This window comes from Leptidea sinapis, chromosome 39, assembly GCF_905404315.1.
Source record: "Leptidea sinapis chromosome 39, ilLepSina1.1, whole genome shotgun sequence".
In the NCBI taxonomy this organism is placed as follows: Eukaryota; Metazoa; Arthropoda; class Insecta; order Lepidoptera; family Pieridae; genus Leptidea; species Leptidea sinapis.
This window is the reverse complement of record NC_066303.1, coordinates 8,450,780-8,477,746: the sequence shown is the minus strand read 5'-3', so window position 1 is coordinate 8,477,746 and position 26,967 is coordinate 8,450,780. Positions and strand designations below refer to the sequence as shown.

At 34.2% G+C, this 26,967-nt stretch overlaps 1 protein-coding gene across 2 annotated transcripts in view; it reads left to right on the top strand.

The window, feature by feature from the left end:
* Positions 1-26,967, top strand: part of LOC126976128 (CCR4-NOT transcription complex subunit 6) — a 275,491-nt gene that overhangs the window by 221,745 nt on the left and 26,779 nt on the right. For both annotated transcript variants that reach the window (XM_050824329.1, XM_050824328.1), the window contains exon 5: positions 24,183-24,251. In XM_050824329.1, the coding sequence (XP_050680286.1) occupies positions 24,183-24,251 (69 nt within the window). The remainder of the gene's footprint in view (positions 1-24,182; positions 24,252-26,967) is intronic.

Below are 26,967 nucleotides of genomic sequence, written 5' to 3'. Positions count from 1 at the left end.
TAGAATCCGTGATTAGAATATTAACAATATTATAACAAACTCCTTTTTAACATTATAACAAAATAAGTTAACCTAACGTGAATTTTCACTGAGATTCTTCAAGTAAAATGGATTTAAAAATTTCACGCGTTAAAGCCACCACAAAGATTATTTTTCGATGCCTACTACGAAGGCTATATCGGGAGGACATAAAGACTGTCTCATAAAGTAACGCTAGTATTGGTGAACAGACTATCAAGTAAGCAGCAGCCTAAAAAAGCGGCCAAGTTCGAGTTGGACTCGCACATTAAGGGTTTCGTAGCAGCAAGTAACATAATATAAAAGTTCTTGTAGTTTGTTGCAACTTTGATCGGTTTTAGTAATAGTGTATTTTTTAAATTAACTTATTGATAATACGATTAAATACGATTAAAAAAACTACTTACTCGTTCTAACTAACTTTGTGGGACACACATATTTTACCACTTTGGAAGTGTCTCTCGCGCAAACTATTATGAATGAAAATCGTATTAGAAAACTCAATATCATTTTTGAAGACTATCCATAAATACCCCACACGTATGGGTTTGATAAGGTTACGTCATAAGGGTTGCGTTTTTTGCCATTTGGCTACGAATCCCTAAAAAGCAAATGAAATTCAAAGCTCACTTAAATCTGTCTGCCAACCACTAATAAACTTTGGAGTCAGTTTTATTGTGTCATGAAAAAGGTATACGGGAACGCTCCCCGCTTTTAGTGCAAAACGACCGAATAGAAACGAAACAGTACTCGTACAGCTACCTACTGCGAACCCGATTCAAACTTTTAATTAGCAGAGCTTAACATTTCACGGATTTCAGCTTCAATTTGGTTGTTTATGTTACCTACTACGACTGAATTTAATATAACTACATTAACTGAGTGGTATTTTTATAAACAAACAAATTTTTCATTTCATTTCATCATTGATCTTTGATTGATTGTGATCATCTGTGGCGTTTAAATAATATTTTTTAACAAGTCAAAGAAATATATATATACAGGATGGTTTTTTGAGAAGGGCGGTGATGGCCAAGTCGGAAACTACGAGACTTAGAGAATAGTGGTGAAAGGAGTAATGCTGCATATTTAGTTTTATAAAATTTCTTGAACTTTTGACGGAAATCGACCTGAATGATTTTTCAATAAAAAATTAACAGTATGTATTGGACCAATGGACATACATTACATTACCGCTTTATAATTGCCAATTTTTAAAGTATTAACATGGATATAGTATATTAACGTTAAGAGATTGAGTTAAACTTAAATTTTGGTATTACCTTAAATGCATTTCATTTATTAACAAAAGAAACTTTCTGTATACCTTTATAAGATTCACAATTCTACCATACATTATTTTGTTATATCTCAAAGGGTTTCGACAGCGTTTTTGTTAAAAGCTCCCAGACCGCTTATTTTTTTCCGACACCTCCATCAAATGTTGTTCTATTTTAGCCAATTTATACAAAAACATATACAAATGTTATACTTAAACCTTCCACGAGAACCATGCTATCCATAGGTGAAAACAGCATGAAAATCGGTGCTGTAGTTTTTGAGTTTATCGCGAACAGACAGACAGAAGTGCCAGAAGATTTGTTTTATATTATGTAATGATTTCGCGGTGTATAAAACGCACTAATATTAATAAATGTTAGCAATAATTTTATACATTACCACAGATATCCATTTCCATCAAGCGCTTGCAATAATAGATAAAATTTTGTGCTTGTCTCTATTGCGAGAGATTTAGGCGCGGCTCTATGAGAAACTATTGCGTAACTCTTGTTCGAGTGCAGCTGACTTTTCCCAGGATCTGATGCAACGTGTTCAGTGGCATGTGGTGATCTCTGACATCAATATAACTATACGATATTATTTTATTTGGTAGGTACCATTAAGAATATAATATGGAAGACTAAGCTTAAGTCGGTGTCTATTGATACTTCCGTGGCAAAAGATTATGATAGAAGCCTTTTATTATGACAATAAGGGACGAGACGAGCAGAATGTTCAACTGATACCGGTAATTAATACGCCCTGCCCATTACTATGCAATGCCGCTCATGATTCTTGAAAACCCTATAATTCTAAGCGGCACTACAACTGCGCTCGTCACCTTAAGACATAAGATGTTAAGTCTCATTTGCCCAGTAATTTCACTACTCAATAATGTTTACACATTACTGTTTCACGACAGAAATAGGCGTCGTTGTGGTACCCATAATCTAGCCGGCATTCTGTGCAAAGGTGCCTCCCACTGGTAAAGAGCCTGTTGTTGTAATCACAACATAAAAGTATTATGTTGTACTTTAAGGTAACCGCGATGAGTTTTGTGTTCTATGTCACTTCCTTTCACATTAAGAAAAATTATAGGTTAATTTGTAAGCTGCGTTGTTGAGTAAATTGTTAAAAGTACAATAAATGTTTTTTCATTCTCAATATTTAAGTGCATTCCAATCAGACTTTTCCTACACGATTCTGCAACCAGCCACTCTTCATTCATCGAACGTTAAATACTGTAAATTTTGTAAATGCCATCTCTTAGATAACAACTACTGGTGATTCGTCCCGCATAGTTAAAGATAGTATGTACTTACTTGTGTATAGCGCAAATATCTTGAAAATCAAAAGCATATTTATATAAATATTGTTTTCAAATCAAATCAAAATCACTTTATTCATGTAGGTCACGGAATGACTTGAATCTTATTGAATCTACCGCTACTTCGTAAAGGGTTGAGCTAATGAGAAGAAGTAGCAAGAAACTGATTTTTACATATATAATACAGATTTATTAGAATTGTTTGAATAATCTAAAGTAATTTAAACATAAAATTTTGGAATTAAGACTTGCATTTGGTATTTATACGTAATAATAAGTATGGACGGCGGCGTGCGACGGTAACAACTCCGATTTCACTATTTTTGCTAATGCATCGGTAATTCTAATTCCGTCCGGTCCAATCTACTTTCTATTCAATATTGTGTACTTAAAGTGATTACTGTGCTTAATCGATTCACTTGAAATCCATTCAGTGGGCGACGGCTTTTATCAAGTAAGAGTGAAATTCTATTCGATTTTATTCGGCCAGACTTTTTATGTATTTAATTCAATCCATTAATGATTGTGTACAGCAGCATTATTGGGCGCTCTATTTTACTTGTATTTGACAGGAATTTAAATAATTTTTCCTATAATATACAAATTTAATAGAATATTTCCTTTCATTTCCTATAATTCACAAAAAAAATATGTTTACAAATTAGTGACGCTTAGAAGTTTTCACTTCTGACGTGCAGTCGAAAACGTGCGGTCGTTGATATAAAAAACTGATAGTTTTTTTTATTGAACCATCCACTGGCAAGCTTGACTATCAGGTGATTTCAGACGATCACTTTCTCTATTAAATCAACGACGGAGTTAATATTATCACAGAGCATTGTAATATAAAGAAATATCCGACGCCCAAACCGATGTCCCAACACAATACCAGACTTTGGCTGCAATAGATTTGTTTGTAAAAATAGATTTTCCGCTTGACTCGGCATGATTGTAGAAGAAAATAATGGATTATACTTAGCATTACTACTAACATTAGAATTTACATCGAAAAAAAAATGCTTGGGCGAGTAATTACTAAGCCCAAAACCGGAACATGGTGCTCTCTAGCTATATGATGCGATAGAATTACTCCTTATGATGATAATTGCCTTCGCTCGTATTATTTTATATAGACCGGCAACTTGTTATATTTCATAACAAAAAATATTGATTAGTCACATATATAAATAATATAGAAAAGATTCAGAAGAAATTCACTCGTTTCCTCTGTTATAAATTCAGAGTACCTAGAGTTGAATACCCTCAGCGCTGTCAGAAATTTCATCTGTTACCACTACAGCTTAGAAGAGACTCGACTGATATTAGGTTTCTTGTAAAAATAGCCCAAAGTGTGGTGGATTGTCCTGAACTCCTCAGCATGATTGCGTTACGGACTCCAAATCGAACATTAAGAAAGCATGATTTACTTTACGTACCTACCAGTCATTCTCAATATAGAATAAACAGTTACATACTGCGCGTCACCAAACTGTTCAATATGTATAATTGTGATAGCCGATTTGATCTTTTTAGTGGTAGTATAAAAAGCATAAAAAGTGCGTTCGCAAATGATTTTACGAAATCAATAAATGTATCATAAGTGTATCTTTATATCTGTATATGCATAAGTATTTCTAATCTAAATCTATAGTTATAGTTAGACTAAGCAAATTTCTTTCTATATGTGGAAGCTTGTAATTGGCATTTAGAATTATGTTTACTTGACCGATTTGTAAATTTTGCTGTAAGCTCCCCAAATAAAATAAAATAAAATAAAAAATAAAATAAAGTTTGCGCCCACGCAGTCTTATCAGAAAGCTCATTGTCGCTCGGATTGCAAATGAGGAGATCCGTATTAGAACCAAATTCACCAACATAGCCCAGATGATTGCGAAACTGAAATAGCAGTGGGCAGGGCACATAGCTCGTCGGACAGGTGGCCATTGGAGCAGTAATGTCCCTGAATGGAGACCACGTATCGGAAGACGCAATGTTGCTAGGCCCCCCACAAGATGGACCGATGATCTGGTTATGATCGCCGGAGTAGGTTGGGTGAGAGCAGCACTGGACCGTTCATCGTGGAGAGCGTTGGATCAGCCTTTGTCCAGCTGTGGAAGTCTTTCGGCTGCATGAGATAAATATTTATTTCAACGTCAAGTAAAGAATGGGAATAAAACAGTAGCGTTATTATTAATTAGTGTGGTTTAACAGGCTTCGTAATTATATAAGTTTTTTACACTGAGTAGGGAGAAATACATACGTAATTTTTTGTTAACACTTTCGGTTTGTAGATAAGATAAGAAGTTTCAGAAACCGTTGAAATTAAAAAGTAATATCAACAAATTATAAAATCATAAAAGATAATGTTTATGAAGGATTTAAATTACGAGTCATCCGGACCCTCCTCGAGAAATAGGTACAAGGCGCTATCTGTTCATCGTTGTCGTTACGCTGCCTGATGAGAGATAGTTTTGTTTACATATTGCTGCATTCCTTCTGTGGATGTCTTGCTTATCGTAATCTGCAACAGAGGTACCTTCAACGTGCCTATTATAAGAACAATTCTATTTTATGGTCGCACTTCTACCAACTTTCAAATCTTTGTTTTAATGATCACCGTACAATTCTCCTCGATTAGGGCGAGTACGTTTAAATGAAAGACTAACTGCTCTTTGTTCTATATCTATGAAGTAGATTGCAACCCGCGACGTCGTCCGCATATATAGCTTCTATGCGGAATGATGATGATGCAGCAAAAATTTATGCCTGCATGAACTACATGAAAAATTTGATTTATATCTATTCTCTTTCGTATTCGTATTTACGTTTCCGAGAATGACAGCTATCTCGTTCAGTATTCATAAAATAGAAAAACTCAGAACGCCAAAAGAAGATCTAATTTCAATAGTGTGTAATGTTCCGATATAAAAAAAAAACATTTCTAAATATGGCATTAATCCTTTAAAAATCATTTTAATCATCACCGTAGGGAGTATTCATATCAGTTCATCATATAAATGAAATAGTGTAAATTAAGCACTATTTACACTATTTCACTTATATTATATTGATGGCATTGAAATGAATATGAAGAACCTAGTAATATGACTAGGAGTTTTAAAATTATATTTCATTACTTTCAATCAAGAATATGCAATATGTTGTCTATTTCGGTGACAACACTGTCAAAACAATGAAATTTTTATAAAATATTCTTTAGGACAACAAACAATCATACAAACAGTGTTACTTATAACTAGTTGTTCAAATAATTTAGTATTTGTACAATCAACCCCGTTATCCACGACTACATATAGGTATTATTTATAAACTAAGTACTTAACTATGTACCTACTCCTAATAACTAAGTTTACGATATATATATAAATATATATAGATAGGGCAGCGACAGCCAGCAATAGTGCGACATTTTGTTAAGGAAATAAGTACGTGTTGCTCTCATATGGCGTCGAATAGGTACCCGATAAAAAAAATACGTGTTAAGTCAATACAGTGTTAAGTTAATCCTGTAATTATCCGAATATCAGGCAGCGTTGTAAATAAACTCGGGAAACGTCATACGTCCGACTAAACTACTGAAATCATAAAATCAGTTCAGTAGTTTCCGCAGTATAACCGAAAAAAAAGCTCTCCATTTATTAGTAACAAATTCCAAGTTTACTGATGTTCGATTATCATAATTAACCCTTTGGACTTCGAAACATGTACCAAACTTGTCTATAAGTTAAACTATGGTATATGTATATATAATACACAGTCATTCAGGGCAAAGTGTATCGATAGCAGTAGAGTCGTGCCAACAGCCGGCAATCAGTAATCAATCAACAGTGTTTACCTAACTCGGGTTCATTCACCTCCGCCAAGGCTCTGTGATATTTCGCGTTCCAAGCATACGTGATGCGCTTGATACGTGTAGACAGAGCTGGTTGACTTAATTATACACAGGTTAAAACATCATGTTTAATACTATAAAAAATATTCTGTTTGGCTTAGAATTACTCAAAATACTATAGTCTGGGTACCTAGGTACATATAATATGAATTCAGACACAAACAGACCGATCCGACAAGCAGAATAAAATGTTAACTTTAGACATTGTTATGTAAGTACAAAGTATATTTCGCTATTACATCTGTGAATAATATGTATGTATAGGATACGTGTTTTAGTATTAAAATACTAAATATCTTAGAACCGCAATCATAAAATTTAAAAAAATAAATAAATAAAGTTAATTTAATTTAACCAAATGCTTGAAATAAATTATTTCTGTGTCCTGTAATATTCGTAATATTATTAACTGTGTGTGTCTCACATGATCGCCTGTAACTACTTATGCAGATGGGCAAGCGCCAAGTGCAGTGCTCTGTGAATATATCGATTCATACTCATCGGAATTAGAACGCCTGCCACGGATTATACCACGCATGTGGAATTGGCTGATATAGCCAATAACGCTGTCTCGCCATCGTAACCTGTCGTAACCTACTGTCGACACCGGCAATTATTACGAACAGTTTTTTGACTATTTAACTAAACAATTACTACAAAATAAATGGTTATAACATAGTTATCATTGACTTTGGTCACATTGGCAAGATTATTATAAAATTTACAGTACCGGTACTAAGAAATGTATTTGGAGTAACCCAACTATTAAAGTTCTATAAAGCCGATGAAGTTCTATTTCTAGGAGTAGGGGTAAGAAAATAGGTCATCTGATGGAAATCACAGCAGGCAAAGATCACTTGCAAGAACAAAAAAAAAGTATATAGTGTCAGTTGGACCTTGAAACACTACCAGAGGCAGTGTGACCACGTTTGACGAACACTTTTTTTTCGTTATAACCCCACCGTGGACAAACGTGGTTTCCCTATGGGGTTTCACACTCCAAATGACCTGTGTATAAAAGATATTTCCTTTATTCTACCCAACTTTGGTGAGTTCAGAAACATTTCTAATATTTTTAATCATGATGGATCTTTTATACTGACATGTACCTAATGTGTGATATCGAGAAAAATTAATTATTTTTTTAATGTTGGTGGTTTTTAAATCCCTATCAAATTTAAAGTCGCAAAATGCTTGTCTCGAGGAAATTGTATTACAACGGAAGCAATCAATTTTCCAAGGCGACTAAGAGAACATTTTGTGTTAGGTATTGAAATGTCTAGATTGCACTCGTTGCGTAAACCAAGAGAGATATAAGTTTAGAGCCCGTCGAGATTGCTTTATTTACCGCTGAATTTAGGGTTGCCACTTATACCTATTTCAATATTTAGTAAAGTACTTTAAGAAAACGTACTTTATAGGCATATGTAAAGAATTTCTGCGTTACACATTATTGAAGAAAGCTCTTTCCTGACTTTTGATTTCTTAACAATATTTCTTATATGAAAAAAAAAAAAACCCAGAGATGTTCTAGTAAAACATTTTCATCCACTTTTAGTATTGTATGTTTCACTTTACTTCTCATTGTAATTACGTACATTGAAAATTTAAAACATTTGCCAAAATAACTTGGCAGCCCTATAAGTAAGGAGCTGCCTATCTGCCAAGCGGGAATCCATTAGCAACACACATATCGGCTCACTTTACGATCTCCATTATCCAGTTTCATTGTTCCTTGAATCTTTAAAGTTCTGATAACTTTTCAGTTCTTGTGAATGACATTTATTTCTAAATCACAGCACTAACTGCAGTCCTCGTAAATGGTTCATAGCAGACCTCCCAACATGTGATACACATATTTCCAATTCATTTTAAGGTTTCACTTTATAGGCACAACCTGCGATCAATCGTATTTAATCTTCGTACTGATAGCCTAGAAACTGTCTGTACGCTATAGAACTGTATGCTGAAGCGGCTAGTAAGTTGCTAAACCCATACACGGTTTCTTTACTGCTAGACAGTCTTAACAATCAATCAAAGTATTTGCAGAACTTACAAATAATAATAAAATTGACACACTCTTACACAAATTATCTTGCCCCAAACTAGGCATAGCCTGTACTATGGGAACAAAACAATGATATAGTTAATACAATATAATTACTTAAGTGTACATAAATACAAATAAACATATATGACTCGGAAACAAACATTCATATTCATCATATAAATGATTGCACCTACCGGGATTCGAACCCGGGATCTCTAGCTCAGTAGGCAGGGTCGCTAACCACTGGACTATAGGGGTCGTCAAATATTTCCATACACCTTGTTTCTGCCTCAAAATAGGGCTTCAGTTGAGTGTTGAATCGGTACGAAAGTTAGTGGGAGCCGTAAAATTATAGGCATGTGAGGTAAATGTGCAATGTAATTGGTGTCGTATCGCTGAAATTAGTTATATCTATCATTATAATCCTTCTTTATTCACACCAGTAAATTAAATTAATTTTCAACGTTCGCACCACACAGTGTATCATTCACCTGAAACAGGTTGTGCGATGGTATCTAGTACCAGTTGTGGAAAGTTACCTCGCTCATTTATCACTCGAAACTCCACGGTGTCGTGTCTGAGTAGGCCCGAGCAGACCCAGTAGCCACGTGCCGTGTTTTTGCGTGCACCATCACATTATGCGCGGCCTTGGCCGTGACCGCCCAAACTCATCTAACATGCATGTTTACCGTGTACTCATCAAATACACAGTTTTTTGTTGTTGAGCGAACTTAGCTCGCATATAGTCATGGACCAGGAGTCATGCGGGGAACGGATTATCAAAAATTGTTAATAATAAAATTAATAAAACGTCGGGAGCAATAAATAATGTTAATGTTACCTTATGTTAACGTTACTTAAACATGCATTTATATATTATTTTACTGTAATGTACATACAAAAAAATTACTAGATCTTGGTGATCAAAAAGATTTGTTGATTCCATTAGACCGTTTTGAACACACAGTAGGTACATTTGGTAAATTAAGTGAAAATTTTAATGACTATACAAAAATTTGTAACAATTGCTAGTTCGAAATTATGCGATCTGATTATTTGATTGATTGAGCACCAGAGACAAAGAGTGAGGTGGACGCGCAGTTTTCTGAACTTTACAGTATAGTATTACAAAAGGGAATAGGCTGTACTGAACATTTGATATGGAATATGGAATTTTGAAATCTTTATGACACCTCTGATAGTGGTCAAGAAACATTAAAGTAAAAACTTAATAAATTCAATCTTTATATATATATTTAATTCTTCTGTACGTGTGTTGACAGTGATCTCCTCCTAACGTCTGGACCGATTTTTTAAATTTAACTCGTGTGTACAGAACAACGTCTATCTGGTCCGCTAATTGTTATATATTATAGTCATAGATTACGTCTCAGTTGTCAAAAAACATTTTAAATCGTCATTAATCGTAAATACAGTCGCTTATCGATCCGTAGTGGTTCGTTTGTATCGAGAATATACTATATTTGCAAATAATGGTAATTGAACACCCTCGCAAACGTTGAATACAAAGCGATTAGTAGTGAAGTAATTAATAATTTTGACTTAACATGCGCTCAGAGGACGTACACAATATCCTTGTCTTGTCAAGGTCAATGTATGATGCAATGTATCTACATATGGGAAGGATATTGTCGTTTATTCTAATTGCTTCTCAATTTAGATTTCAATTATTTACTAAACAGGTAAATACCACATTGTTACTTAAATTGGTATTTTAGTTTAAAATGGCATCGAACTTACACCATTGTTAACTATTGTGTTTCGTTTATCTTTTAATATAAAAATTCACTTCTAGAACTAATTTTGTTGCTGGACATTCGTATAAGCTTAAAAAGACTCTTTTTATTGTTTTTATGAAAATCCTCAATTTCCGAATCTCACCTTCTCAAAGTCAAGGCGAAATCTGTTAGCGGATAATAATAATGCGAGCTGGTGTGTTTTTTTTTAAATTTTCTATAGCCCTTACGTTAAAGACGGCTACAAAAATAAACTGAGTCCGGTCATATAAATATATCTTTCTATTTAAGTTTTTCTTGATTTTTATGTACTATTTCTCGTTTTTGTCTTAAACTCCAAATTTGTAACATACCTACTATTGACCTATTATTAGTATTCCTTATGATTGGAGTACGTATTCTGTTTTATTTTTTATATACTCTGTACATCTTGTTAGCTGTAAGGAATCATAAATAAAATCAAAAATATATATAATGAAAATGGTCTTTCTTTGAGGCTCAATCACGCCTAAACCACTGATCGTATCGACATGAAACTACCACCATTCGATGCGAAATTTATCCTAGATGTTTTATGGCTACTTATCCATTGCTGCTTCATTAATTTATTTCCTTTTAAAATTCACCTAGCGAAGCGGGCGGGAACGGCTAGTAAATAATATATAATAATTTTCCAACTCATTTCACATGGTTATGACAATCCACAAAAAGCTAGATGAGGGCCCCCGCTGCGCCCGCCCATGCGGCGCGATGGTGGCGTGACGTCACTGCGCACTTCACACCACTCACCAGTCATTATAGTAAAAGTTCGTGACTGTGACACGCTTCGATGCCTGATGCATATTTGAACGTAATTATGAATACTACGTGCCTTTTTGTCGTTCTTTATTATTATTCACTGGGTCTATTCACACTCGTAAGCTTAAAGCAAAAATAATTACCAGTTGTAACAGCGCCGGTAATTCTAGGAATATGATGTTTGCTATGGGAGGAGTAACCGGTATTGGCAATTGAGCAAAATGTTATTAAAAATACCGGTGCTTATGATTGAAATATCCAGTACACATCAGATAAGTAAACATCATGCCTCGAGTTATTTATCCGGCATCAAATTATCTTCTTTTAGCCTATCTATTTATTTATTAGTAGAATAGCTTGTCATTCCAAGGCACGTCTAAAGACCACGCCTTTCTGGTGGATGAAGCTACGGTTTAGCTGCTAACGTACGTACGGGTCACCTGGTGTTAACTAATCACCGCCACCCAGATTCTCTTGCAACACCAGTGGTTTGTGGTATGTGGAAGAAAGTTATGATTAGGATATTAACTTTGTATCGCATAGCCATAGTTCACGTAGGTACCAAATCACAGCTCCATCAAATACTGCCTTATTGATAAACGCGAAGTTACTCAAAGTTTAAAATGAGAAGTAATTAAATGTTCAGCAATTATAAAATTAGGTGAGCCACAAAAAAAACAGCATTTGAATAATTTCGTCAGAATGCAAGGATTTTGTTTGAAATAAAAAACTTCAGGCAGATAACCTTGTTCCGCAAATAATTTTGATAATGGTCAAAAATTAAATCATAAATTGGCAGCTTACAATAACATGAGTTTGCAAAATAAACATTCAGTCCGCAAAATAACTAATTGGTCAGCAAGATTTCATGATTAATCAGCATTGTATTTTAGTGGCTTGTCTTATTGCCACTTGAAAGAAATGATTGGATAAAAGGGAGATGTGCCTGTCCAGTCCATAATTAATAAAAATTGGTTAGGTTAGGTTATGTTAGAACAGTTAAAACATCGCACGATCCGAGCGTAGCGGGCTGCGGCCGGCGAGTGGCAGAAACGAATTCTAGGCGCGTTAAAATGAACTTTTTTGCTTACCCTCTGAGGGTTACCAAAATTTTACTTAACAGGGGCAGCTCATTGCAACTAATATAATTAATATGCTGTACAAAAATAATTACAGACATCCAGAATGACATAAATTGCTGATTGATTTTGAAATGTTTGCTGGCCACGAGTTGCTGATCAATTAGCTATTTCTGCTCACACATTATAATTTGCTGCAAAAATACCAATACTATGCTTACCATTTTAATAACACCCGTTTAAAATTACTACTCCCTGTCATGTAATTCCATTGTAACAAAGGTAAAGATAAGGAGATAAAGTTTTAAATAAGTAACTTTACTTCGCGTTTATTAGTAACACAGATAATGTATAGTATTGTACGGAGCATATCACAATATTTATTGCTATAAATATAATATTATTATAAAATGTAATCAATAACTTCAGGTAAACATGACTCTGTTATAAATTTGCATTATATCCACATGGCGAATTCCGAAAGTTATTTGCCAAGAGAAGGCGAGCGCCGTCAGCAAATTGCGATCATGCTTCTGATAAACTTGTACGTTATTCGTCTTCTAGGAAACATACTGCTTAGTTTGTTAAATATTCACAAGGAAAACGTTGTTCGAGCCATTTCGACGTGCTTTATAACCCTCCCGATATTTTAGACTCGTCATATTACAATTTCATAGAACTTGAAGCTATTTGAACTTTAAGTACGCGTATCTTGTTAGAAGTCATCTACAAAAAATTGGAAGTCTCTGCGTCTGGTAGGAGAACACTACATCACAGAGAGATGAAAACTTATGAAACAGAATAACTGGTCACATCGAACAGAAAAATATTATGTTCTTGTTTAAATAACTAATGAAACTAAGGACCAATGGAATTATAAACTTCTCGAATCAATTGGTGGAGGGAAATAATAAAAGCAGAACCATATAAATCGGTTCAGGTGCCATCTTCTTCAGCATAAGGAATCCTACCTACTCCTGGCGGTTAGAAGCGTTTCATATCTATAAAGTATAGTCACCATCGTGATAGCTAATGATAAATTCTTTGGTTATCTGCCATTTATATTTTGTGTCGAAAATTATTTACGAGTACTTCTTGAACAACTTCAGCCTTGTTAAGAAAATAATGATTCGAACAGTAGCATCATTTCTTTTTTTCAAGATTTTTCAACTAAGTTCTCTCCAAGTTCAGAATATATCCCACTGCGGAATTCACTGGCTTTTAATATGAGTAATCCCATGGAGAATCTTCTGCGAGTAGTGCAATTGCAAATTGGGCGTTATTGCGGTGGTGCTTGTATATGTCTATAGACACGTTACGTTGTATCATTATTGGTACACATTCAAAACAGATTGGAAAGCGGCTTAGGTGTGGTACAAGCGAATGATAATCCCTTTTGAAAATCGTTTCCCTTGTAAATTATGCAATGCCTATCTTTGTTTGAAGGATAGGCATTGCAGAAAAGTAAAATAAAAAAAACGTTCACAAAATTTTCTCAATAAAAACTAACATCGATACAGTCCAATTGATAATAAATTTTGCTACGTTTAAGAGTAAATGTAAGTCTATGGAAATGCTACTGACTTTTTTAATAAAAATAAGGGACGAGACGAGCAGGACGTTAAGCTGATGATACGCGCTATACCCATTACAATGCAGTGCCGCTCAGGATTCATGAAAAACTCAAAAAATTCTGAGCGGCACTACAATAATTGCGCTCGTCACCTTGAGACAAGATGTTTAGTCTCATTTACCCAGAAATTTCACAAGCTACGGCGTGCTTGAGACCGAAACACAGTAATTTTTACACATTACTGCTTCACGGCAGAAATAGGCGCCGTTGACCACAACGTTGGGTTACCATCCTATAATCTAGCCGGCTTCCAGTGCAAAAGAGCCTCCCACGGGTAAATAACAAATTACTAATTGAGATACATATAATACTAAAATAAATCTTTTGATTTCCTAAACGTCTGAAGTCAGACTTAAAATGTAATCAAAAACAAGTTTTAAAAGTGTTTATGTCGCGCTGAGCGTAATAATTGCTTATTGCATCACGTGTTGATTTCAACGAGATTATTTTTTTTCTACATTATGCTAGCCGTTTTTCATATTAAAATATATCCGAGTCACTGTCAGCCGTACAATCAAGAACTGTTTAGAATCACGTTCAGTAAAGTTATTAGGTACCTACATAATAATTTGCTATATGCAATAGAAATAGCGACAACGACAGATGAATATTTCACAAGGCTTTCTAACGGCCGTTTTCAATAACGTATCTCTAGTTAGGTACGGCTAAATTGCTGTCACCGTTTAATGACAAAATCTTATCTATCCATAGTTATGTCCAATATAGGTTAGATGTTAGACGATATATTATTGAAATGTAAGTAAGCGTAAAAGGATAGAATTGTCTACCCCTAGTAAGTTAAACTAATAATAGATAGCTTATTGAAAACGGCTGTAAGTGGTTCATAATCCAATCCACATCCAAGACGTTTTGAATTATGATCGTAAAACTTAAAACATTTAGGTGAGTTAAATGTAAGGAATTTAAATTATTTTGATTTTGTACAAATAGCGAAACCTACTTTTGAACTACGAACAAAAATTAAGAGAGTTTGCCCTCGCACCGTCAGCTTCCGAATGCTTCGGTCTATTCAGAATTCTTTAGGCATGGAAGAGAAGACTGTTACTACTTGTCGCGTTCTTTAAACCCTCAAAACCACTTAACGGTAAGGGATCACAAAGGCGTTGTCAGTCTTTATAATACTGTCTATAATCATTATTTTTTATGATGATAATGAATGGTTAGCAGCTCATTATACCACGTGTCTATTCAAACAGGATCCTTTTAAAAATTATAACTCCTGCACCTCGATAAATCCACGATTTATTGTAGATGGGAGTGCAATAAAAATGTTTGCTTTCACATTTGTATTCTAAGCGTACGTATTGGATTCAATGGTGTAATTTGCAATATTATTGCATTATAAGTTTCAATAAAACGTCCATGTTGTTGGCTTCAGTATAAATGATATTAGGATTCGTAACACGTGCCCATAAAGGTAAACATAAAACAGACAATAAAGTAAACTCTAGGTTGGAGTTATAATGCGAAAAAAGAGAAACAAAAGATGAAAACTAATTGATATGTCACGTTAGAAATTTCCGTGCAATGGTTCATGGATTCCATCCAAACGAGGTTGGATGGATCTGGATGTGTGGCGGTCCTCCACAGTGCGGTTTTCAAGAGCTTTCTTCCACGTATTACAAAGCTGTCGAAATTCCTAGTGCGGTGTTTCCAGGACCATACGACATGGGTTCCGTCAAAAAAAAAACGCGTTCACCTTCCTTAAAGGCCGGCAACGCTCTTGTGATTCCTCTGGTGTTGCAAGAGAATGTGGGCGACGGTGATCACTTAACACTAGGTGACCCGAACGCTCGTTTGTCCTCCTCTTTTCCATGAAAAAAAAAAGGTTCAGACGGATGTCAGAATCGTGTGTCAACTCAGGAACTTCCTATACTATGAGCGTCCAAGGAATCAGATTTTCTATATTAACTGCATTTAAAAACAAAATGCTGAACAATTTGTAGAACAGTTGAAGTCGATTAATAAATACTATGTGTATTATGCTGTCGCCATCTTTCAATTAATGTACTAATGTTTCTTCTTACTAGATAAAAGAAGACTTTTTTTGTTTCCCTCCATACCAACCAACCTATAAAATACTTGTTTAAGAATGAAAAAGTTCTTCAATGCACCTGATTATTGAATGGCAGGGTGACATTCATAAAAACAATATCCTAATAACACCGGTGTTCGGTATTCATAAATTAACTTAGCAGTTGCTCTGTTACGTTTGTACAACGTTGTAATTATTTCTAACCGATTAAAACAACTGTAAATGTAAACTGTAATATTAACAGCAACCATTCTATGGCAATAATCAATTTCTGAACAAGTATAGTAAATTTTACAACTAGTGCACAAAACGAACTATTTTTATCCGAGACTTTTAGCAGCTGATAATAATGTCGAGGATAACATTGGTTCGTTTCGTGGACGAGTTATAAACTCTGCTTTTCATTTCGATTGCGAGGAAATAAACAGTTGTACAATATGGACTTTTTTAACAAGTTTAGCAAATTTAAAAAAAATTATAAACGCACGAAAAAACAAGACCTGTTTCCCGCCGCTTTTTTTTTAAATCTTACGACATTGATATTAGGCTCGGGCTCCAAACCATACAGCCTTCTATAAAATTATTTTTGTAATATGTATATATTTTCAATTAATTAAATAATCTACCGTATTTTATATTATTATATTTTATTAAACACATGTGGCAAATAAATTAAAGCAAATATTATAAAATAACAAATTGTATCTCTGAACTTTTTATTGTGTTTGGCTGTATGGCTCACATTCTTTGCCTTAATATAGATACATTTATGAGTAGAAACGTTAATGCACTTGTGCACAAAAATCAATTTTGTGCAGCCTATATCGTACACAAATACGCAATTTCAGAGCATGAGAAGTGAAAAGTATATTTCTATTACTCTAGCAGTGATTTGCTTTTATAATGTGACACAAAGTATCATGTCATCTATAAAGAAGCTATGATACTTTGTGTCACATATATTATTTGACGTAAGTATAAAATTTATAATTTTTATTCAATTTGTGATATATTATTAATACAATAATATAAGTTAAGCGAAAGTGTGAAATTTTTGTACGGCTATGTGCGTGTCTAACAAACAATTCAGTCAAAAATGTATATTCAAATTAAGCAAACCTGTCAGCAAACCACAAAATGAGAAAATGGGAAAAATAAACCATTATTTTTAAGTAGGCCCTGCTCTTAAAGGTCAGCACTTGCTAATCCTCTTGAAGCCCGACAACTGGTTTGTTTTTATGAGAAAAAAATTGTTGAGTCTTGCAAAAATCATCTTTATATTAATAGCATTTTAATAACAAACCCAATCTAGGCGTCTCTTGTAACGAGTTATTATTTTTTGTGATAGAATAAGATTAAAGCTACTCGATTGTCGGTACCTGTTCTCGAATGGCTCCTCGATGTCTGGCGAACATCAGTGATGGCTACGACGAGTCAATGATTCATTCGAAATTATTATCTCGGTTCGGCTATCCTTTTTATATCATTTATATTTAAAACTATACAATTAATGAGTATTTTTATTCTTTCATAGGTTTTAACACGTTCGTTTTGCCGGATATTTTAATACTTATATAATAATTATTAAAGCCTAATATGAGCTTAGCGTGAAAAAGTGTACTTTTTTAAAAGACAATAAGGGACGAGACGAGCAGGACGTTCAGCCGGTGGTAATTGATACGCCCTGCCCATATCAATGCAGTGCCGCTAAGGATTTTTCAAAAACGACAAAATTATGAGTGGCACTTCAATTGCTCTTGTCCCCTTGAAACATAAGATACTTGCTTCCTGGCAGAAAAAGGCGCCGTTGTCGCACCGGGTACCACAACTTTTCTTGTTTTTTTTAAATTGTGTTCTATTATATCCTATAATACAACCAGGTCCCCGTAATCTAGTGAAAAACAGACGGCTGTTTTCTATGGACAACTGGAATACCAGAAGGTCGAGAGACACGTTGCCGGCTTTTGAAGAGAGAATACTTAAGTCTGCAACTGATTGCATAAATTGCCTGTTATAAGTTTAATATCTATCTGATGATGTAATAGAAAACACGTAATAGATAATAACCATTAATATAAAATTGTCAACTTTTCTAAATAATAAATATTCAACTTAGAATATTTAAGTTGGTGTCTGAAAGCATTTGGTCCCTGTTTAATTTAATGTACCTACAATCAATCAAATAACTTTCCTTTTCCTATAGACGTACTTCTGTTCGTTGGCCTACATTTAAATAAACAAAAACGACCGGATATTTCTATTGAAAACTCCATTCGATATCTAAAAGAAATCGTCCGATTGGTAATTCTACGGTTCTGTGGATGTCATTAGTGTGTAATCACTTTTTACCCAAAAAGTAATTTGCGAAAGTGGATCTATTTCGAATCGGCTATAAAATTAACAAGCAGCGATATTGAATTGTACGCCACTATTTGTTCAGTCTAACTGAGTGATTGTTGCCACTGAAATTCAGAATTAGAAATCATAAGTTATGTCTGATTTGGTTGTGAAATAGTTAGTTAGGGAACCTACATATTTTATGTAACCTCGATGATAAAGTGATAATATAATGCGAACATGAGTAATGAGTAATGTATATGACTTTCGTGAAGGTTACAATTAATTATTATTTCACTTCATCATCATCATCAGCCGGAAGACGTCCACTGCTGGACAAAGGCCTCCCCCAAATATTTCCACGACGATCGGTCCTGCACTGCCCTCATCCAACGTATTCCGGCGATCTTGACCAGATCGCCGGTCCATCTTTTGGGAGGCCTACCAACACTGCGTCTTCCGGTACGTGATCGCCATTCCAAGACTTTACTGCCCCAACGGCCATCTGTCCTGTCGAACTATGTGCCCTGCCCACTACCACTTGAGTGTGTGACTTTGGTTCTCCTATGGATCCCCTCATTTCTGATTCGATCTCGCGGGGAAACTCCGAGAATAGCCCTCTCTATTGCCCTCTGAGCGACTATTATTATGTGATACAATGTTATTTCACTTAAAACAAATTATTTACTAGCTTTAGCCCGCGACTTCATAAATGTGTCTAATTTCGTATAGCTCGATAACTTAACACATCAAACTTCATTGCCAGTTGTTTGCAAAACGGGCGCTTTTGATTAGAATACTTTTAGTAAGTATTAACAGTTGTAAAATGGATTTGATGCGACTAAATAAAATAAATATTACTTATGTAATAACACTTTTGATTGGTAATGAAGTTGATATTGTTTTACTTTGATAGATATTAACCACAACTGACTTTCTACTTTATTTACTAAAAGTTAGAAACAATAAAATAAAAAATTTATATCGAGTGTTGCCTCCACTGGCTGAAATTATTCATCAATTAATCAGTCCTGCTCGTCTGGTGCTGTAATTTCATAAAAAAAAGCATTACACGCGCCTAAACAGTGGTGGGGTCGGTACAAATAACTGGTTGTGATACCATTTTCATATAGCAAGCGTATTCTCACGGTAGCTTTCATGAGACGAGTAGAGAAAGCCTTATCCTCTATACATCGCAACGCTAACAATGCAAGCGTGCCGATGTATATCGCCCAATCCCATACAGTGTTCACTGACTTTCGCTAAACAATATGTTACTATTGTCTCGTTGACTCGTGCCTTCTGAACTATCTGACTGATAGCTGACTGAGTAGCTTATATGTACGTCTTGAAATTTTTTTTTTGTATACTTCTTTAGGCGCGTTATGAAAAAATTATGAGAGTGAAATTTTAAAATGCGCGCGCATCAATGTAACACAAAAGTAACAGGTTAAAGTTGGTTATAAATTAATTTTTTAACGCCAAAGAAGTTTAACTTCTTGCGTGCATAATAAGTATACACACACTTTTTTTTTGTAAGGGTGGTCCCCTAACGTTTAAACAAACCACCTATACTTTGCCGCTTTATAAACTCCATCCGACTTGTTAGGTTAGATGAGGTGTTCTTTGATTAGAATATGAAAAAGTAAGGATAGTAAAATAGGTCCAATAGCTCTTATTCTCACAGTATATGCAACTTCCATAATGCTAATGATAAAGCTATCGATTATGTTTGTGCATTTAAAACGAAAATAAACAAAAATTTCTTTTGTATTATTCGAAATATAATAAGTGAACTTAATGTCATTTATGAAAATGTTGAAACGTCCCTTTCCACAATACACGTTACCTTTTTGTTGTGGTATTGTGAAGGCAGAATCGAAGCGTTTTTTCATCCATTAAATATGACCCAATTACGCAATAACAGATAGATATCGGAGTATATTATGTTCTACATAGAACATGCGTTGGATGCGACACACCCATCGGCTGTATTGTTACAGTTCACCGGCTCGGGAGACGGGCGTGCATAGAGATGACGACAAGAGGTCGTGATTTAGTGCAAGCTGAGCCCGAACCCTGCCCACACAGCGCTTATTACCAAGTGTAATGAGGTGACGCCCTTACACAGCCTTTACACACGAAGCATCTATCACAAGTGGTGTCTATGCTCTCTTCCGTATTGCCAACAACTTATGAAATATAAATATGTAATCTAATACGTAATATCCGGAAGACCGAGCCTTGCTCAGATTTTTAAGAATGTACAAAACTTGAACAAAAAAAATAAACTAATAGGATTCTCTCTGGATTTTGATCTGGATTCGAAATTTGCCTTTGTATTCTAATGTTATTGTAGCTGTTTCTCATTAAAACATGGATAAAACTACATTTTTTGAAACTTAGCTAGATCGATTTATCGCCCCCAAAATCCCCAAAATTTTATGAAAATCGTTGGAGCCGTTTCCGAGATTCAGATTATATATTAGCTAGATCGATTTATCGCCCCCAAAATAAATAAATATATAGTATTTTATACCTGTAGACTTATTACTACCAAGAACTACCACCGCTCTGCGGGTCCAATCCTAAAAATCCTAATCCTAATAATATTATAAATGTGAAAGTTTGTATGTCTGGATGTATGTTTGAACTTCTTTAACGCAAAATGAACTGAATAGATTTTGATGAAACTTTACAATACTATAGCTTAAACACCAGAATAACAAATAGGCTATAATTTATAAAACTAAATTGTGAATTATACAAAATATAAAAAAAGTGTGATTGTTACTAATGAATACAACTAGCGCCATCTCTTATCAACTAGCAAAAGATCAATACAATTTATATGGCAAAACAACGTTTGCCGGGTTAGCTAGTATAATATATAAAAGGATTCAGGATGTTGATGCCCTCCAAGTCTGCATCGAGCTCTGCAGAGTATCAGCCAGCTCCAACTCTGGAAACTATAGCAGGGGAACGATTCTTTAATTGTGAATTGTATGATTCATAGATGCATTACTAGCAATGAACTTGTACCCAAATACTAGGAATTACTAACATATTTAATAAGATCTACATTCACAAGGATAAAGGAATATACTTATGAAGTAAACTTTGCTTTACCTATTTTATATCAAAGTAATGAATAAATACACTCGTCGGACATTAAAAAGTAAATGTTTACTTAGTTGTGTATGGAAGGCAATAAAATGAATTCATCGTGATTGAACAATCATACACCAATCAAAATATCAGAGAGAAATTATCAATTGAGTGTTTTTATAATAAAGTAATTTCAATGATTGGATTGAGATCTGTCAAAATTGATCGATTTTAAACATCAAAATATTTACAATGGTATTAAATTAAGCTCAATACAAAACGTTGCGTTCAACTGACATTTGCTTCAACTATTCACAAGATCGAGTGGTTTTTGTGTATTTGTTTTTCTTTTACATCACCTGTCGGAAAGCCACGGTCACACGACATAAACGCCACGGAGGCATTATTGATGGCTTCATTAATATTCTATGTTTTTCTACGAAGCTCGCGGTGTCCGACCAATCGTTAATCAAATTTGTTTTTATTGCATTTAAGATATTAATTCCATTTCATAAAGGCTTTTTTGCCATTAAGTTTATGATTGTATATTTGTCACAAGCGACAGAACATTTGATATATTTGTTTTATTTAATAATTATTCCAAGTACTTGGAAAATCAAATTGAATTGTCAATTAAATTAGTTTATTGGTTGACACCGCGGTAGGATTTAGTGTGAATCAAGCATTTGATTAAATGTACAACTCTGATGTCGTCGACCATTTTGTCTGTTATCACCATTTTTACTCTAATTACTCTAATCAACCCTTGTATTACAAAAGAATACATTTTTGTAATTTGTTCGTAATTTAGCTTTAGTTAATTCTGAGTTTGAATTCTTTGAAATACAATTCGATTTCACACTCTTAATTCAAGCAGTCATAAGACCGCTGAGAAAAAACTTAATTTTATAAGTCTTTGTACGAACAAAGACTTTTAAAATTAAGTTTTTTTACACTACCCGCAGCTGCCTGCTAGATAGGTAACTACGTTTCAGGATAAACATTAGCCAAATTTCTCTGGTCGCATGTTTGTTATTTTTATTATCATTATCGTTAATTTTTATTATCTATCTAATGTAATCTATCTATTTTATTGTTTGGATGTTTTTAACACAATCACGTCAATACGGCTCAATGGACCGTAATGAAATTTAACACACCTTTTTAGCTTTAACAATATATAGGATGTGACTTAAATGAAATAAGTCGTTATTAGGTATATTTTTTTTCTAATGAGGCAACGAACCACCAGTCACAAAAAAGGGTCCTAAATTGCTATTCCCTAAAGGCCGACGATAAAGTTTTGGGTTTTTTAACGAATGCTGCGCGGCAATGCATTGTAATGGGCACGGTTTTATTTTGCTAGTTATGTCCCTTTTTTCTCATAACTAAAAACCTTACGGCATAATAGTGTTTCATCAAAACAGAAATGAAAATATCGAGATATAGTCATGCGCAGTTTGTATCGTTTTTACCATCATAATATTGGATTTATGACGGTGTATCTTAAATTAGTTTTTTTCGCCATCGAAATATTATTTGCTCTAGATTCATTCGACTCGTCGACGTGCAAAACTACGGTTATAATCATTCGATTTGCTACTAAATTGTGCGACGGTATAAAAACTTGATCGGTCGGCAATTTGATTTGAGATTGTTTTAAAGATTTCGGAGGATGCTAGTTACTTTATAAATTTTGAAATGTTACATTTAAATTTAATTTAAATACTTACATTGGGAGACTGTCGTTTTTAGCATTCAAACACAATCTTGGTGCGATGATTAGGTTTTCCGAGTTCCCTCTGAAAACGTATTCTGCAAAAGTCACAAAACGTTGGGTTAAATAAAATAATAATCAAAAGGTCACTTTTACGCAAAATCTAATGTAAAAATACAGTTACAATGTACAGTTACAATGTACAGGCGTTTCAATCCTTTAAAAATTGTTTTATTTAACAATGTAACACTCGCGTTAATAAAAAAATGCTATAATTCAAAATAATTAACGTTTAAAAAAATGTTTGTGTGGTAGGGTAAAGTAACATAAATGACTTTCTTAATGATACCACATAGCGGCCGCCTTCAAGCTATTTAATAGTAAATTTAACGATATTGCAACGAAATTTTATATAAAAAAGTTCCCTCTTTGTCAGAGTTTCTTGCACCCGTTCTTCTTAGGTCTGCGGCATACTATTTCGAATATGTAGCAGTTTTGAACGTTCAATATGTTGTTTTTAAATACTATTTTGGATAAAATATTTGAATTAAAATGTAAATATTTCGTTGTTAAGTTGTTTTATAACCCTTATCAACCAGTTCACTCCGTAAGAGTCACGAGCACACGAGCGTACCTATCAAAAGGTAAACCGTACTCTCGTTTCGTGCGGTGTTGTTAAAACAAATATAAGTTAATATGCCTAAAATTGAAACTATGCTCGGATGGATAAGACCGTTCTAAACCGGTTTATGCGATAAAATCTTTATAATGAACTTAAATCTCTTTCACAGGCAGTTTACTCATAATATAAAGAGAAACTTAAAAAGTTATTTTCGATACTGATGAAAACCTAAATAATTAATTATTGCATTAATTGATCAAATTGCCTCGTCGCGAGAATTCAACACGGGAGAGATAGCGGGCGGCAGCCAGTATAAGGCCTTGTACACATTCGAGGAATAGCGACGAATGAATCTCCTTTCTCTTTCAATCTCCTTGCTACATACACTCTTTTCTGTTTTTTTTTTTTCGTAAAGTTTTTTCTTCGTCGTTTGTTATGTGGACTCTGTATATATTATTATTATATTTCAATATTTCCTTGTTACAGTTACTGCCACTCTACCACCGCAAAGGCCTTGGATACCACTAACGAGACCCAACAGAAGTCGTCCCACATGTAAGTACCTAACCCCAAGTAAAACAAGTTTATAGTATTAAGCACTCAAATTATCATTAAATGGGAACTCTGGGAAAAGCGACATTCAAATATTGAACCGATTCCTCGTGAACGAAGCAGCTGAAGATTCGGCAAAAACTGACTTGGTAATAAAATATAATTGCAGTATCTGTTTATGATTTTCTTTTGAAGAACGTTTCTTTACTTTTGTACATTGAATTTGTACACATTTATAACAGAAACCTATTCTTGAAATATTTGTGTATTCCGAAACGACGTTACGGATTTTGACGAAACAGTCTCTAATGCGAGGTTATTTTTGTCTTAGAAAATTAAAAATTTATCCACAGCCGCGACCACGGTTCATGCATTTTGATCGAAATATCGGCACCAAAATAATAAAATATATATCGTGAGTACCCTTCATAATAAAAACAATAAATATTGATCCATCTCAGAAATTTAATTTGTGAAACTTAAGATTTATCAATCTGCATAAAAATAATCTGATAGTCTCTAGTTAATCTACCAACTATAGTTAGCTACAATTAAGTTTATTTTTTACTTCCTGAGAAAGTTAGAAAGATAAAAACTTTTAAACTATTCTTTATATTTGATTTCTGAACTACGGGTGACACATCGAAGGAAATACAAAATTGTTTTTTTTTTTTATATAATTCCAAGCATTTTTATATTTATTCACCTTTAAAACCTTCTCTGGACTTCCACAAATAATTCAGGACCAACATTAGCCAAATCGGTCCAGGCGTTCTCGAGTTTCAGCGAGACTAACGAACATCAATTCATTTTTATATAATACTAGCTGACCGGACAGACGTTATTCTGTATATAATAAATAAAATAAGGTTTTTATATGAATTTGTCAATAATATATCATAACATCAAAAATTACTTCGTAAAATATGCACCCTGCTGTCGCAATGAAATTGTTTCACAGCAGAACTGTCAAACCGTGCGTCAATAAATTCTCTCATAGAAATTATGTATGGACACATCAAAGGAAAAACAAATTTGTTGTTTTTATTTAATTTAGCAGCATTTTCCTATCTATTCACCTTTTAAACCTTCTCTGGACTTCCACAAATAATTCAAGACCAAAATTAGCCAAATCGGTCCAGCCGTTCTCGAGTTTTAGCGAGACTAACGAACAGCAATTCATTTTTATATATATAGATTAATATTAAAATGTCACATATATGTTTGATTTTACTTCCAAAAAGAATTAACCTTATAAAAAGTTACATAAAAGCTTGTTAATTCATATACTTACGTCAAGTAAAGCCAGCGGTCATCCTTCGTTAAGTGTGTCATTGTCTCCAAGTATAGTACAAAGTACTTGAAACTTTTTGTAGCGCATTGTACCACTCGTTATGTTTCAATTCAGCGTACGTTCAAGTTACTGTATAAAATTATTGTAAGTTGAACAAATGAGTCACATAAATAGACAGGCACGTTAATTGAATGGTAAGATCTGCCAATAAACTTTTTGTGTGTAAGTATTTGTTTCTCTGTCAGTTCGTTGAATCCTTGTGTGCAACGATGCCGCCTTTACGTTAATTTCAAATGTTTGTGCTTATTTCTATTTTCCGGATAAAGTTTGGATTATTATCCATCTGGATGTGTGGCGGTCCTCCACAGTGCGGTTTTTCCAGTAGCTTTGAGAATGAGCTTCCTTGTGCGGTGTTTTCGGGACGATACGACATGGGTAAAAAAGCGCGGACACCTTCCTTAAAGGCCGGCAACGCTCCTGTGATTCGTCTGGTGTTGCAAAAGAATGTGGGCGGCGGTGATCACTTAACACCAGGTGACCCGTACGCTCGTTTGTCCTCCTATTCCATAAAAAAAAAGTTACAGCGTTATTTAATCGTCTCCTACGCTGAATACTTTTTACTTTTTAGCGCTTCCGCCCATATTTCCACTTGTATACGATTTTGATGTTTTCGTGGGCGTTTGATTGTTCAACGTATTATTAATTATTATAAGTGAGACAAAAGTATGAAATATCCGATCGCAAAAGAAAATGGCTTGGTTAAAAAATATGGCAACGCTTCACTGTACAGAAAAATGTAAGCTCTAGTTGCATAAGTTCTCTATTTACAACAAATTTTTAATTTATAATTTTTAATTTTTGATTTATAAGTAAAGAAAATGTGTTTGTCACATTCATACATACACCAAGCTAAAAATACCAACACGTCCTCCCATAAATCGTTAAAAAAAACACCATAAAAAATCATGTTTTTGATTTGTTAAAAGCAGGAAACATATAGCATATTATTCGTCAGCATTTCTGGTCGCCAATTACGATTAAATATATAAATCGGCCACAAGTGAGTGATTTTTAATTAAATGGCTTTCATGGCGCTGCTTTCTTTTATTTTATATTAATTGAACGAAATTAATTTATTAATTAAAGCTGTGGTTTGTGATTCAGTTGACTTGTAAGTCAAAATCATAAAGATTACTTATTTGAATTTTAGAACATTATTATTATTTTTTTTGTGAAAATTAGGGACAGGAAGAGCTGGACGTGCAGCTGATGGTAGTTGATACGCCCTGCCCATTACAATGCAGTGCCGCTCAGGATTCTTGAAAAACGTCACCTTGTTAAGTCTCATTTGTCCAGTAATTTCACTAGCTGCGGCGCCCTTCATACCGAAACACAGTAATGTTGACACATTACTGTTTCACGGCA